Raw genomic sequence first — 16,392 nt, 5'->3', positions numbered from 1 at the left:
CGTTCGCCTCTTTCCTTGTCAGTTTCCAAGCTACAGTCTGATGGCACCTTGTTTCATCGGCGAAGCTACCTGGGAAGCCAGTTCGACGAATGCGACGCTCTCGCGGATTTGCTTCAGCCTGAAACAAAGGCTGGAGGGTGGCCATCCTCGGGCTAGGGTTGGTGGGGGTGGTGTAGGGGACGCCGGAGGCAACCAAGCTGAAGCAACTGCGAGTCAAAAGAAGATCTGAGCTGCTGCGTAACCGGAGAGAACATGCAGCTGAAGCAAAGCGCCAAACAACAAGTGACGGATAGTATACAGCTTAGGAGGCGCTATCATCCACCAACAACTTGGCAAATCGAGCAGCCATTTGCTGGGACTTGGGACTGGTTGGCAGGTGGCTTGGTCAGTGAGCTACAAGTTCTCACTTCTCACCGGCACTTGGACTGTTGCCTGCATCATCATGGTTCCCGCTGAAGGTGATCACATGAAGCCAAAACTGCTCAGGTTGATTCCTGCGTAAGAATAATTTAGGACATCAAAAGGCTGTAATGACAAAAAAGAGAGCAGGCCCACTAACCGAACGGAAGGCAGTAAGGCACATCATGATAAAGGAGTTATGAATCATTTTTTTTCAGAAAAAAAAGTTAAAACCATCGATCTATGCACACAACCATCTTTATTAATTATTCAATAAAAATTTGACAAGAATATGCATCAAGCCATCCAAAGCCACCACTCACACATACAAACTCGATAATGTGGAGTGCTCTTACTCCTCATATCTAAAACCAGTGTCGTCGCGGATCCATCCACATAATGTATCAGAACAAATAGCGGGCGCTGGACACCTAAAGCGTACATCCCTCGCACACGTTTTAGAAGTCACCATCATCATTGGACCGCTGATCCATCTTGAGGAGAGAGATCCACATCATCCTTGTCAGTCCGGCCATCCGTCAATGCCACCACGGCACCCAACAGCGTCACCGCCCTACGCTCGTCCATCCACGCACGAAGAATCTGGAAAATCTGTCATGCGTAGCACCTGCCGACCAGGCATGACAGAGTGTAGCACTTGTCGGCTAGGCATGACTTGACATGTCCAGCAAAGCTCTGTGCAAGACGAAGCCGCTCCACCTCCTGCCTCTGTCTTTCAGCGTTGCTCCACAAATGTTGCTCCCAAGAGACAAACGAGACCACAGTACCGTCATCGTCCGATCTAGTCCTAGGGTCTCCCCCGGAGCAGCACGAGTGAGTCGACAATAGTTACACGACGATGCCTTCATCAAGGCAACGACGCAGAACGCCGCCATCGCCTGCCATCGGCTCGGTTTTCACCGGCAACTATGTCTCCCCAACTCGCTACCAAGACTAGATGACGGATCTCGAGATCCGACCACCCAGTCTCAGGCCGACCACCTTCAATGAAGAAGATGGCCATCACCACCATAATCCTCGTGATGCGTGGCAGACCTGAAGTGCCTCCATGAGCCATCGCCAAGGCCGATCGATGAGAGGCAGCACAAGAGGACGTAACAACAGCAGAAGAGCCCCGCCTACCACGCCGCCGCCTGCTGCCAATCCCGCCGTCTACAGCAAAGCTCCTCGACGCATCTCGGACGCCACTGCCCGCCATCCACATCATAAGGGGGTGGAGATCTGGCCGCCGCTGCCGACCCAGATCCGCGGACGCGAGAGGAGTTCCGCCGCCACCACGCCACAGGGCCGACGCCCAGCGACGTTGCCGGTGGCGGAGGGAGGGGGATGCGCAGGGGTCGAGGGGAAGATGGGTGGTGGCCGCCCGGTGCGGCCCGGCGGCGGCCGCACGGGGTCTGGAGGGGGGTAGGGTCGGGGTTAGGCCAAAAGTCAGGAGTTATGAATCATGCAATGACTAAAGATATAATGGATATCATCCAGGAACGATCGATGTTCTTTTTTTTTCTGCATACAGAATTACAGTAAGAAATATACATGCTCCATAACTTCTGTTAATATATTTGTATCGTTCTTTTGAAACTCGAACAAAGATGAAATTTTGTCACAATAACATCTACTAATCGCAACTGCAATATGCAGCACACATTCCCACATATGTTTTTTGGAAACAACATCCACAAGGACGAACGAGCAGCAAGCAACTTCAGTGAGACAAGTGCACACAAGGACTGATTAACAGGAGCAGTGTATATTAGTTTCCTCTTGTCTATTCACTCGCTGGTCGGTTGTAGTACAAGTGCACACAAGGAATAGTGCCGCTCCAGGAGGTTGGCCTTTGGTTACAGCAAGAAGAACCGGGACCCGAAGGAGCTCGCAGATCTTGTACTAGTCCTTGCACAGAGAGACATCTATCACCTGCCATGCTACCCTGTGGTTCCAAGTTTGGGTCGCTACTGAAATGTACGTGGTGCCACTGGCTGTTACCTTCTGGTTAGCGTCGCCAATCTTGCACACATTGATGATGTACTTGCCGCACCATGGAGCGTCCCGGCCGGCCCCCAGCAAGCCTAACCTGCATGGAATTTTCTTAGAGCTGAATTTCGATGGTTTCAAAACATGTCGGCAGAGATTAGTTTCTTAGCTCTGCCCACTTGACAGTTTTGCAGCTGTTACAACTTCTGCAGAAAAAGATGGTTTCGGTACCCCGAAGTGTAACATATGTTACTCAAATCTATGCAAGTTATGTGATGTAAATGAAAGGAAGAATACTCCTGAACAGCATTACATGTGACCAGTTCTGCAGAAGAATGAGCGAAAGTTGCTGACAATTAATGTGACCTGTACTGAGCCTATCACCTAGCTTAATCAACACACTTTTACCCCTACGAATAAGTGTGCTAGTGAATGGTCCAATTTCGAATACAACTTGGGATACAAGGAAATTTCCGGAGGAAGGACGAGAGGAGATAGACAGATTCAGGTTTCTGTTCATCGACATCGTCCTGGCGCTTCCTGCTTCTCGCTGGGCCTCAAATATATGGGCTATCTTCCGCTTCCTTCTGGTGGCCTTGGGCCTTCTTCCTGAGGTGGGCTATGTCATAATGTTCCATTCGAAAAATAGAATGGCACAGGGGCGATTATCAACATGGGAGCTGCTACGCGTCAGCCGGCGGATCTTTTTAAAAGATCCGTCGCCTCGCGAGGCGTCTAATATAACAAAATAAATCGGTTCAACGACTTTCTCTTCTTTGCAACAATGATATTGTTGCAGGAACACTTGTAACAGAGATTGTGTTGCAGACTTTTTTGCAATATAGATTGTGTTGCAGGAATATATTTGTGCAAAATAGGTTGTGTTGCAGAATTTTTGTCGTGTCTTCACTTTTTTTTGCAACAAAGGTATTGTTGCAGAAAAACTTTGCAACTGTGGTGTTGTTACAGATTTTTTTTTTTTTCTTCACCTCTATATGGTGTTACGGAGAAAGTTTTGCAACATGACTGTTGTTTCTGCAACAGGCTGGATGTTGCAAAACAAAGGCAATTGCGTACAGAAGAGAGGTTGGGAAAGAGAGGTTGGTCTAGTAGGCCACGTGTCTATCAAGGAAGGCGGTGGACGCCCGTGCTAGATCCGCCGGTTGAGTGATAGCCTTTTCCTTATCAACATACATTCAGATCTAATGTGAAGGACCAACCAAGGAATGCAATGTCATAACTGGATGCAACCTGCAGACGTTTTTTCTCCTAGGAATTGCTCGAAATCGGCCAAATTGACGGTCACCCGCAAGAACTGATGTTGGGGATTTTCATCCACCTTCCCAACTTCTGCATATCAACCCACTGTAGTTTCATGCTCACCCAACTGCTGAAAGTGTTAGTGTGAGAGTCGGTGCTTTTCTTATGACAAACTCATGGTGAAGTAAATGAACAAGTGAAGCCACAAAAAAGTGAAGCCACATGGACAAAAATACTACGGGCAATCAGCTTCTCTGTAATGGCATTCCCTGCGTTCCCGCCTTGCTGCATCAAGCCCTGATGCACCTGCAACTTGCAGCAAAGAGTCAGGTTTCTACGGGATCCTGCCCTGCGCATTTCGAACATACTGCGATAAGATTCAAAAGTCGAACAGCTAGCGTTTCCGGCCACTGCACCAGTCATTCCTCACCAACGTGGCGCCTTCCAGGCCGGTGGGCAACATGGCGACGAGCTGGTGACTACGTCTGCACACTCTCGGGCAGCTCTATCTGATCGACGTGATAAGCAGATGCGCATGCCTCTTGGAGGTGCAGTCGCGATCAGGGCCACGCGCAGAAATTCGCCTTTCTTGTCGGTGCCCGCGCTATGGCCGGATCAAGCGAGATACTAGATAGAGAGATAGGCTAGCTAGGGTGGCGGGTGGGTATAGGAACGATCGAGCCGAGAGAATAATCTATGGCACATCAGGATTGGGATGCCCTTTTTGGCTGCGGGAAAGGAGCAAATATTCTGAATCCTGGCTGAAGCGATGTAGAGACGGCCTGGATTCCAGTCCCGCAAGTTGGTGCCTGGAATCTGAGAGGTTCCATTGGCAGATTTGGGATCCAGTTTGATGCAGACTCCAGGGGGTGGCTGCGTGTACGTCCGTGGTAGTAATCTCCGTGCATGCTGCGAGGTTGCTAGGTCACAGCAGAAGCGAGCTGACGAAGAGAATCCAACACGTACGTTAAGCAACCAATTTTATGTCGTTAGAACCCTAGCATGAGCATGAGCTGTGCCTAGCAGAAATTCGCCCTAAGTATAGCTGACAGACAAGATGCATTTCAGAAAGGAGGTTCAGAAATCAGAATTTGACGGGGGAATCCTGAAACCGCGCTTTAAGCAGATTATGTTCCAGGGAGATCGATCTGCCCAGCCCAATATAATGCATCCCCAGTCTACTCTGTACTGGGGCAGGATGCCCGGTTTCTTAGGTCCACGGCGAGCACCAGACGGACCCGAGCAAGTCCACGTGAGCTCGCTTCTCCCGTAAACATCGAGCATGTGGCAGTGAGATCTTTGCGTGGTGGCGTTGGGAAATCTTGCAATTCCATGGCCCCCGTGGCCAGCCGAGGAGCATGAGCAGAGTCACAGGACCATGGATAGAAGGCATCGCAACCTGATCATGGCATAAAGTCAAATTCCTTCTCCAAACACGTCGGAGTCGTGGGTGGGAAGATCCATTCTTTCCTTTTGGATCTAATAAGGCCTGGAACATAGAAGTTGGAATAGATTCTGCCAACGGGCGGCTACACATTGGATGGCTGGGATTGTGCCAGGATGCAAAGCCGCGTCACCAGCAATCGCTACAAAGAACCTTGGGCTGCAAAAATGCGCTAGTATATTCGACAACATGCAGTAATGCACACAGCAAGCTTTACGTCGAAAAACAGAAATGAAGTTCGGTTTTGCGATGATACTTGGACATGTTTGTAGCTTAACTTTGATCGCTTTGGCTATGTAGAATAATATGGTCTTTAATAATACGTGAACATACGAGTTCCTAGACCTTCCGCTGATGAGGAAGGAAGCTACGGTGTCAAGGGAAGATCTCGAGCACACTTATTCGCTGCCAATGTCATTGCGGTCGAAGCCACAATGCCAGCCGACCGGAATTCTAACAACTAAGGCCTAAACCTACATAAAAGGCGACCTCCCAAGGCGGGGCTCCATTAACCCTCCTATTCATTGATAGTCGCGAGGCCGTCATGAGGAGAGGAGTTGCTAGAGAATGGCGACAAAAGGGAGAACACCCCGGGAATCACCTCTGTTTGTTTCCTTGGATACAATCTGTTTAGCCATGCTAGGAGGAGCATCGATAAGTAACTCCAGTTTGACAACGATCGACACAATATTTATGGTTCATCTGACAAATGTAAATACAATCAAATTGTGTCCGTGTACTTAATAGAGAGTCTCAATTTTTTTGAAAAGAAGGTTGAAACCCATGAGTTCTGCATCATTGTGATGCACATAGTCATTTTTATGAAAGTTGATGCAGCACGACGAGTCCAAAGTCACAACCAAGAGGAGTACATAGCATATGAGACTATGTTAGAACCATTATAAGATATGAATTTAAACCTATGACTAAGTTGACTTCTTCCGCAACAACACCTTCAAGAAAGGATAAACGTTCTTGTCCGCGGTCGCCATGTCCGGCCGGAGATGGTAAAGTAAATGATTTTCATCATGTTTGTTGCAGGTGATGGCGACAACAACTTCAACACGTTAATCATACAAGTTCTTCGTTGCTAAGCCCGACTACTAAAGATCATAACACGATATTTCACCCCAGACATGAAGCGGCGTTCCAATCACCATCTTGATGATGGATCTTTCAAAAGTCGCCCCAGCCAGTACTCCATGTCATGCCGGAGTGGCGTTAGCAGGCGGGTGGGATGTATTCCCACCGTAAGCACGGTCATGGAGCTGTGAGGCTAGGCCTGAGCCCTTAGCCTCAGAGGATTACTTGCACATTGCAGATGAATTGTAAATACAAGACATTATTGAGATTGATACTTGAAGATGAATGATTATAGTCTTAAGTGTAGGCAGATTGCGATGTTTTCTCAATTTCAAGTGTAATGGCCAGGGAGATGGGGATTATGGAGATGGTGATGGTTGTTGCAGATGGCCATGGTGGCACCGACTGCATAGGGTTAACTTGATGGATGAGTGACTCCTCTTGCCAAAGGGGTTTCCTCTTCATTATATGCTTCAGACGGGCGGAATAGGGTTTCGGGGCACCTTTGATGCGAATTGACTCCAGGCGCCTTCACGAAAGTCATCAGGGATGGCATCAAAAAGATGGTGGCAGCAGGTATGACCGCTGATACGAGTGCTCATGATCGTACCAGACGCCGTCGTCTCCTCTAGACTCTGGTGTGCGCATCCTTTTGATCGAGATCAATCACCACACTTATTATCTTACATTTATAGCTTGATTATGCACCTAAAATGGCAAATTCATGCAGGGAACAAAATAAACAAAGAGATTTATAATCTTTGCATTCATTAGTCTTTAGTAAATCAAATCAAAGCGATTATCTCAAAAATATAGGATTGTTTGGTTTAAACACGGTAAAAATGACTGCAAAAATACACTGATCAACCCCCCCCCCCCACCCCCCAAGCTTAAATGTTAATCGTCCTAGAGCAAGAAACAATATCACAGTGGAAGTTAACTAAGAATGGGATGTTTATGGTGAAATCTTTCTATATGGATCTGATTAACTCTGGCCCCCTCTCAAGGTCGATGCACATTTGGAAGGTTAAGATTCCTTTGCGTATTAAAATCTTCATGTGGTTTGTCCACAAGCAAGTGATACTTACAAATGACAACTTAATTAAGAGGCGATGGGTAGGCAGTCCGCGGTGTTGTTTTTATGATCATGATGAAACAATACAACACTTATTTCTTGAATGCCCACTTGCCAAGTTACTTTGGAGAACGATTCATATAGCTTTCAATATTAATCCTCCAGTAGATATTGCGTCTTTGTTTGGGACGTGGTTAGCTAGGGTTGAATAGATTACTGCGGCTCGTATTCGGATTGGAATATGTGCGCTATTATGGGCTATATGGAACTGCAGGAATGATATGATTTTTAACAAACACCATACTTTAACTTTTTGCAGGTCATTTTCAGAGCTACAGCTTGGATCCGTACGTGGTCCTTACTCACTCCTATGGACTCCATGAAGCCTTTGGTTACTGGGTGCAACCAATGAGAGATGGTAGCTCGGGTTATATTCAACCGGTTTGGATGGCGCTCGCATAACAGGATAAGAGTCTAGGGAGCTTATCCTTCTTATTACCGTCCTAGTTATCATTGTCCTCATGTATTTTTCCTTATTTCTTTTTGCTCCGTTTGCGAGCTGTAAGACTTTTATGACGATACTTTCTGGATGATTAATAAGATGGCCGCATGCATCATCATGATGCAGAGGCCGGGGCATGCCTCCATTTCCAAAAAATAAAATAAAATAAGGAACTCAGTGTTTAAATTGAAATAACAAAAGATTTTGGTGCACTTATGCTCGATACTCCTAGATAGCCCACCACTTTGTTCACCTGAAAACTTAATATAGTTGTAGTGGCGACAATGGTTATTATGCAAGCTTGTTAGGTCAAGACAATTAAAATAAAGTCTTTGTTAACTTGATCAAAGTAGCCAACTAGCAATTACTATATTTCGTCTAGCTACCACTTTCTTGCTGGGAACACTTGGGAAGAACTTTGTAATGAAAAGATAATTACATACATGAGAAGCAAGTGAAAGAAAGTGTGGTGCTAGAGTAACTCACTAACACCCACGAACATCACCTCTCAAGGCGCAATAGTGCTCCTTCATTCATTCTTTGCTGGAACTTTTTTTTTAAGTTACAAGACCATGCCAAAAAGTGTGAATGTGCATTTGAGTTATTGTTGTGGGGAATACGGCACTCATGACTGATACTAGGTTTTATCCCATATGTGTGTATGATAACTGGACAGAGGAGTACCCATCTTTTCACAGAAATGCATCCTCTTGATAAAGCCAAAAATTAAACCATTATAACATTTTTGGTACAAAACATTAACCAACTCAATAGACTAAATCCAAGTTAAACTCTGCTTCATTCATAGGCCAGCAGAGTCGTTAGCATTTCTTGAGATGAGCATTAATGGTTCAGTAAGGCATGCATAGAGCAATATCTTATGTAATTGCACAACAGTTTTGGCATGTAATAATCTCAATCACCTCTAACTTGATTCCTCTAGACAATTCTATCTGTAAGCACTATTGAGTCTATCAAATTAAATACCATGGAGTCAAGTGTCTCTAATACTAGCTTCTTTAACACAAATTCTCAATATCCAAGTTTTTTCAAAATACTTTCTTGTGGTCCATGATTATCTTGTTATCCTCACTTCTTATAAAATTGGCCCCACAACAAGTCTTTGTTAACTAAATGAAAGAGAAGAATAGCTACTTAACTAATTTAGCCAAGAGAATACAAACTTTATAATTATTTTCAAGACCTACCCCCACCTAGATATATCACACATGCTCACTACTACAACTAGAATGGGTATTTCAAGCTCGTAAAAAGAGGGGTAGGACATACCTCACGTCCATAATGACTCCAAAATGACCCAGAAGAAAGGCTACAGTAGCACTTGCAGATCAGCACCTACCTCCGAGAATAAGATTATGCGAACTCCTTTTGAGATTGTATTTGATGCTTGTGCTTCCATGCTGTCTTCACAGGTACTCAAAAAGTCAAGAATATGGATGCTTCAAAGGAAGGTTGAGGATTGCTGAAGATCAACGCAGTGGCAATGATGAGGATTTGTGCAACGAGGCATGATGCTCAAAAGTCTTCTAGCTTTGTTGCGTTAGTTCCAAATAGCTCAGACAACAACAACCAAAGTAATAGTTAATAAACATCCATGATCACGAAAGAAAGCATAACACCATTGGCAATATTACCAGATATTATTGGGGCATAGATGAGTACCAAAAACCGAGCCTACAATAAGCCAAACAACTCTACCCACAACCCACTTGACAGAAGAAAAAAAAAGATGCTGAGCAGACTCATATTGATCACAACATGAACAGTTAGGATTACCACTCCATTTTCTCCTTTTCATAACATCTCTAGCCGTGCAACATTTTTGAATAACTGGAATAAGAATATCTGGGTATTGAGGGGTTTTAGCTTTCCAGATGCAATTATAATTCCTCCCCTAGAATCTCATGCCATCATATCATATATTGATTTAGTTGTAAAAACAAGTTTCTTGCCTAGCCCTAGTAAACCTCATTACCATCACCAGGTGTGAGTAGATTCCTCAGTTCATTCTTAACACCTCCCCATTGTTGGTGTAAATCAAGTGATAATCCCCTCAAGAAGGTATGTAGACTCATTAGCTGCAAGACAATCTCTCGTTGTGCAATCATGATGGTTATATGTGTTGAATAACATAGGATACTTGTCACAAAAGGGGGTTTATCATTAAAAAAATTGATGATCCAAAATGCTTCCAAAATTAGTATTTTTAATAATAAAACAAAAGACTATTTTGGAGTATTGATTTTGTCCCCCCCAGATCTCCATGTGTCGGGTGGTGGGTGCGACATATGCCAGCGGGTGGCTTATCTTTGTGGGAACCAGTAAGACATCGCCGGTGCCTGGAAACGGGATAAGGCGAAGACATGCACGCCGGCGGATCTTACCCAGCTTCGGGGCTCTCCGAGGAGATAACACCCCTACTGCTGCTCTACGGGGTCTCCGCATGATCACTCGATGAATCAAGTAGCTACACAACGCTCCTTGAGCTGTTTTGGGGGGAGGAGGAAGAAAGGGCACGGCTAGCCTGCTTCTTCTCCTCGAATGGTGTCTAGAACTAGCAGGGGGTCGAACCCTTTGCATGGGTGCCCCGGGGGGTTTATATAGGCCTACCCCCCGGGGGTACAATGGTAATCCGGCTGGGCGCGGGGCCCAGCCGTCTGTGACTGCACTCGCCGGCTTCTGCGCCGACTGCTGGGGCCCGCCGGCTGGTGGGTCCCGCCGGCTGCCAACTCCTTGGTCACTGTGGCTTCATCTTGCTGACGTGAGCTTCATCGTGGTAAGCGCGGCTACAGTACCGCCGCCTGCCGGGCGATCGCTGTAGCCTTACCGCGTCTTGTCTCCTTAATGGGGCGTCTTCTTCGAGGGAGGCGGCAAGCCGGCCGCGGGGAGCCGGCTCCGTCTGAGGCCGGCTGGTCGGAAGCGTGGCCGCCTTCGGCCGTCCCTCCGCGCGAAGGGGCCCACCGCCTGTGGGCCGCGCTGGCGGCCCGTCGTGGGTGACGCCAGGGTCAACGTGGCTACAGTGCTGCGCCGGACGGGTCGTGCCTACCTCGTACGGCGCACTGTGCCAAGCGTGCCCCGGGATTCGGGGGTGGCAGGCTCTCCTGTAGCCACGCCCCGTCGCACCACCGTTAGGTGGGTGCAAACTTTGTGGGTACGGTCTTGACTGCTTTATGGCGAGCCGGCTCGAAGGAGTCGGCCTTCTCACAGCCGGCTTCTTGGAGTCGGCCCTTTCATGAGGGCTAAAGTCGGACCGCCTTCCGAAAGCCGGCCTTGATCTCTGCCGGCTAGTGGAAGGCGGCCCCAGGTCTTGGGTTCTCGAGAGCTGGGCAAGCTCGTAATTTTTGCAGAAAGGCCAGGGGAAGCCGGCTAGGCTACCCATGGCTATTTCCTCCGACACCATGAATACCATTCCATCACGAAATTTGCACATCGGTTAAAAACTCATCAATGTTAATCGCAATTTTTTCCTATTGTTTTTTAGATTTTACTGTCCACCCAGGTGTATGTGAGCTTCGAATCAGAAACTCCATGTCCCCTCAGATCGGTAATGTTTTGTTTTAGATGCTGTTGATCCGTTGGCATAGTGTAGGTTCTATGTTAGGCACTAACAGGTTTTCGCTCCATAGTGCACACATTTCGATTGGAGGCGTGCATGGTGGGTTTCTTGTTAGTGCACAACTCGCTCTTTTTCCCTTTCTCGTTTCCTTCTGAATCTCTCGTACAATTGTATTATCTGAATCTGTTGTAAAAAGAAGTTTCTTGCCCAGTAAACCTTATTACCATCACCAAGTGTGCGTAGATTCCTCACCTCATTCTTAACACCTTCCCATTGTTGGTGTAAATCAAGTGACCATCCCCTAAAGAAAGTAGACTCATCAGCTGCAAGACAATCTCGAACTGTGCAGTCATGATGGTTACATATGTTGAATAACACCGGAAACTTGTCACACAAAGGGGGTTTATCATTCAAAAAAAAAAAATTGATGCTCCAAAGTGCTTCCAAAATAGTATTTTGTTTTATTATTATTTTGCAATTTAAAAAACTAAATTTGGAAGCATTTTGGAGCATCGATCTTGTCTTTTCACCAGATCTCCGTGAATACCATTCCGTCACCAATTTGCACACGGGTTAAAATAAATCAATGTTAATCGCAAAATTTTCCTACTATTTTTTTGGATTTTACTGTCCACCCGGGTGTATGTGAGCTTGGAATCAAAAACTCCATGTCCGCTTAGATCTGTAATCTTTTGTCTTAGATGTTGCTGATCTGCTGGCGAAGTGTAGCTTCTATGTTAGGTGCTAACAGATTTTCGCTCCGTAGTGCACATTTCGATTGGAGGCGTGCGTGGTGGGTTTCTTGTTAGTACATAACTCACTCTTTTTCCCTTTCTCGTTTTCCCTTCTGATGAATCTCTTGAACAACTGTATTTTCGTTACAAGAGTAATGAAAAGGGGTTAAGCACGGTTGAAGAAAATAAAAAATGGCGCCGGGGTTTGGAACTGGGCTTCCTTAACCTTTTAGAGAAAAGACCGTTGCCTGACTTTAAATTAATAAAACCATCAGGCAATGAGAGTCACAACCAAGCCAAACCATACAACAACAGTATTAACCCACAACCAAAAAAGAACTGCCACAAGGCATGCAGGCCCGAGGATAACCCAAAAGGACAATTTAACTGAGGGAAGGCATGCTGAAGGAAAGCAACAGGAACTATGATGCCCTGGCCCGTTCCCTTTCGGAGAGAAAGATAGCAGTTGCACGCAAACTATCGATGAGGGCCTCCAATGCCGCCTTGTCAGCCTTCTTAATCAGAAATTTCCACTGCTGCAAAAGCATGGATAATTTGAAGATAACGTTAGCCACCGAACTAGGGAACACCTTTTCAATACTCGCTCCGTTTTCATTTAATCCGCGTATTAGTTTTGGTCAAAGTCAAGCTTTGTAAACTTTGACAAAGTTTTTATAAACAAAAATATGAACATACACAATAACAAATCAATACCATTAGATTTATTATTGAATGTACTTTCACATCATATATATTTATTATGGTAAATATTTATATTGTTTTCTATAAACTCGATCAAATTTTATAAAATTTGACTTCAGTCAACTCTAATATGCAGAGTAAATAAAAACGAAGGGAATAGTAATTTGTTTCTGGTAGTCCACAGGTGCCATGCATTTTAGACGTCGACGTGGATCGATCGTGCTCCTTTGTCCGCGCAGAGGGGGTGCGGGATCTACCAATTATGCGCACCCCTATGTGTCATTCCAAGCGGATCGCAGCACCAGAATCTACATTCCCAAGGAAGCACCTTCGTCCAAAAAAGTTCAGAATCAGAATCTAATTAGCCACACTGACCTTTCAATCGTCAAGCCGATGGCAATCCCGATACCATTCGAGCAACAAGGCGAGGCCGTCGGGGCGGCGCCCCAAGCGCCTATAAATAGCGGGCACCGAAGCAGCACAGCGATCATCAAACCATAACCGCCGGAGCTTCTCAAGTGCAAAAACCATCAGTCAGCGCAAACGTAGCTCAGTTGGAGATGTCTTCTGGGTCGAGGAGCTCATCCCGCGGCGGCGCCAACCCGGAGTGGAGCAAGAAAGAGAATAAGCTGTTCGAGGATGCACTCGCCTACTACGGCGAGGGCACGCCCGACCGCTGGCTCAAGGTGTCCCGCGCCATGGGCGGCACCAAGACGGCCGACGAGGTGCGCCGCCACTACGAGATCCTTGATAGCGACATCAAGCTGATCGACTCCGGCAGGGTCCCTTTCCCCAAGTACAACACCCAGGGCCAGGGGGCTTGGAACTGATTCATCAACCAAGGTAACCAAAACCCCAACCTGATCCTTGTCTCTTTTCTACAATTTATGTGTGGAAGATATATAGCGATCTCAATCAATTGTCATAATAAAGGTAGAGCATGCCCTAGCTAGGTTGACGTTCTCAATTAACAAAGAAACAGCAATGGAATGCCGCTTGTTGTCAATGCTGTCGATTCCTTGGCTGTTTCTGCTCCAGATGCACTGCAAACATCAGTGTGATTGCACTATTATTATTGCACATAATTTAAGCCCGGACCAGGAACCTTGAACATGAACAGCATCATGCACGCACAATTTGCTTGCATGGATGCGCTAATCTTAGAGACCCCTTTCTTAGAGTTCCTGCGTCCCTGCATAAGGCTGGGAATTGAAGTCTGTTTTGCACACCCTTTAGGGCCAAAAACCAGATTGCAGCGGTGCATATCCCAGATTGCAGAACATATATAGAGAGGTATCCAGTGGAATTCATTTTTGCCAAGCCTAGCATTCACACAAAACTATCCAAATAAGGGCATGTTTCTCCTATGGAAATGCAAATGTTAATGTAGCCCAGTTCTAGATTTGAGAAGTTGAGATAAGTTAACTTACAAGGTACCTCTCTCGTTGTATTTTTCTTTCCAGGAGGAAAGCTTCTGAATTCTGAAGATCCTGCAAACAGGATAATGTGTTGATAACCTAGTCCTTAGCTGGGACTATGTTACTGAAGCAAGCGTAATTATGTACCGTATAACGAAAATTGTGGGCACTTGGTTAGGAATAAAAGAAGAAAACATATGTGTGTACATAATATAATATTAGGTTTGTAAGCAAATCAATTGCGCTTGGTCTTGCAGACGGTAGCTTGTATTTTTCATTGTGTACAGTATTACTCCTCCCCAGTAAGTTTTGGAGTAAACAACAGTGATGTAAATTCCCAGTACTTGTGTGTACTGTTTATGAACTTGTGCTGGTAGAATATTCCTGTTTGCCAATATCAGTTGGTTCAAGACTCCGATGTTTACTTTGTACTTTACATGTTATCACTATTGATCCCTTCCAACGAAGATGGAGTAGATGTGGGTATGACTATGTGCCATCTGATAACTTGTGTACTCCCTCCGTTTTACTTATTTCGCATATTAGCTTTGACTGAAGTCAAATTTTGAAAAGTTTGACCAAGTTTATAGAAAACTATATAAACATTTATAATAACGGCCGGATGGCATTCAAGTGTGTCCTAGATCTTACCTTGACGTGGTAGCTCCCTTCCTCATCAGCGGTAGATCTAGGAGATCGTACGTTCCTGTATTATTAACGGCCATATTATTTCTACATAACCAAAGCAACCAATGTAAAGCCACAAACATGTTTAAGTATCATCCCAAAACCGAACTTCATCTATGTTTCCAGCCTTGGATTGGGCAGTGGTGGCCCCATGTGCGCCGTACCCTCCATGGAGGTGCCGTCTTGGAGGTTTGGGTTTTAGGGAGAGTGTGGCTGTGGGCGGTGGGCTCCAGAGGCTCGAGCGATGGCGGTGGTGTGGAGGTTGGAAGTTGGAGTGGCGTGGCGTCAACCGCGTTGACGACAACGGGTCTTGGCGGCATTGTGTAGCACAATCTTAGCGACGGATGCGAATGGATGGACGAGGATAGGGCGGTAGCATGTTTTCAACCGTGGCGGCGTCGATGGTCGGTCCTCCTGGCAAGTATAATGTGGATCTCTTTCCTCGAGATGAGTCAGCGGATCGATGGGGTGGCGACTTTTGAAGCGTGTGCATGTGGTGTACGCATCGGGTCCGCTGCATCAGGACTATGCTCCGGGTACATCATGCAAGCAGACCAGTGGTGAGCCCGGTTCTAAATGGTGGGGAGTGATGCCATTCCCCGTTGTCGAGTTTGTAGGTTTGGGTGGTGGCTTCGAGTTATTTGGTGTATGTTCTCGTCAGACCTTTGTTAAATAATTTAATAAAGATGAATGTATGAATCTATTGATTGAGAGGCCGGGGGTTTTAACCTCCATTTTGGAAAATAAATCTCATGTTTGTTGTGTGCTTCTTGTTTGCAAAGATGCCATTGTGCTTACGGTGGAGCATGGTTTTCACTTTTCAATTTATTATTGTTGAGACTGATTGCCAGACGGTGCAGAACCTTTCGAAGATGACAAATCGGGAGTTCATATCATGAAGGGGATGAGATCGATCTCCAATTCTTCACTACTCTGTAAACTAATATAACACCTAGTAGTGATCTAAACGGTCCTCTCAAGTGACGAGGAGGACAATGGAGGAGGCAATGACGTTGGCGGCAGCGATGATGATGTCGACGTTGAAGAATGGTGAAGAATCTTTCTCAACTATGATGACGATGGCACAGGGCCTGACCCCATGGGTGTTGGGATGTCTAGAGCGGACTGGCTGGCCCTCGTGAAGTCAGATTAGTAAGGTGTAAGTTTGTGTTTCAACTAGACTATGTTTTGGTGGATTGTTAATGTGAATTATGTGTATAATTTCGGTTAGAAGATCTATGTCCACCATATCCAAATCGAATTTACGTGAATTACTCCATTATATTAAGGAAATTGGCTAGGTCCGGCCAACAGTTAGTGGAGTAAAAATACCCCACTAAGCTTTACTCAGCAGAATACTCCTTATTTTTAGAAGATCGGCTAGTGTTGCTCTAACCAATAGAGTGCTTTACGGTGCCGCTTACAAAAATAAAATAAAATATACTACCACATTTTTGCAGCAACGTTCTCTGTAGCAGTAGGTAGCTGTTGATGCACCTTGCATCCTGGCATAATCCCA

The 16,392-nt window shown here is 45.8% G+C and overlaps 1 protein-coding gene across 1 annotated transcript; it reads left to right on the top strand.

Annotated features, from left to right (window-relative positions):
• Positions 1–13,273: 13,273 nt before the first annotated feature.
• On the top strand, positions 13,274–14,617 carry LOC125556332 (protein RADIALIS-like 3). The gene is made up of 2 exons (XM_048719083.1): positions 13,274–13,611; positions 14,232–14,617. Exon 1 carries the CDS (start codon positions 13,329–13,331, stop codon positions 13,596–13,598), a length of 270 nt encoding a protein of 89 aa, XP_048575040.1. The 5' UTR covers positions 13,274–13,328; the 3' UTR covers positions 13,599–13,611; positions 14,232–14,617.
• The last annotated feature ends 1,775 nt before the right edge of the window (positions 14,618–16,392 follow it).

This window comes from Triticum urartu, chromosome 5 (assembly GCF_003073215.2).
Source record: "Triticum urartu cultivar G1812 chromosome 5, Tu2.1, whole genome shotgun sequence".
NCBI lineage: Eukaryota > Viridiplantae > Streptophyta > Magnoliopsida > Poales > Poaceae > Triticum > Triticum urartu.
Note: the sequence above shows the minus strand (reverse complement) of the source record. Positions and strands in the feature narration are given on the sequence as shown.

Excerpts from the sequence above, each read along its gene's own strand:
- LOC125556332 (XM_048719083.1), top strand. The coding sequence starts at position 13,329 with ATGTCTTCTGGGTCGAGGAGCTCATCCCGCGGCGGCGCCAACCCGGAG.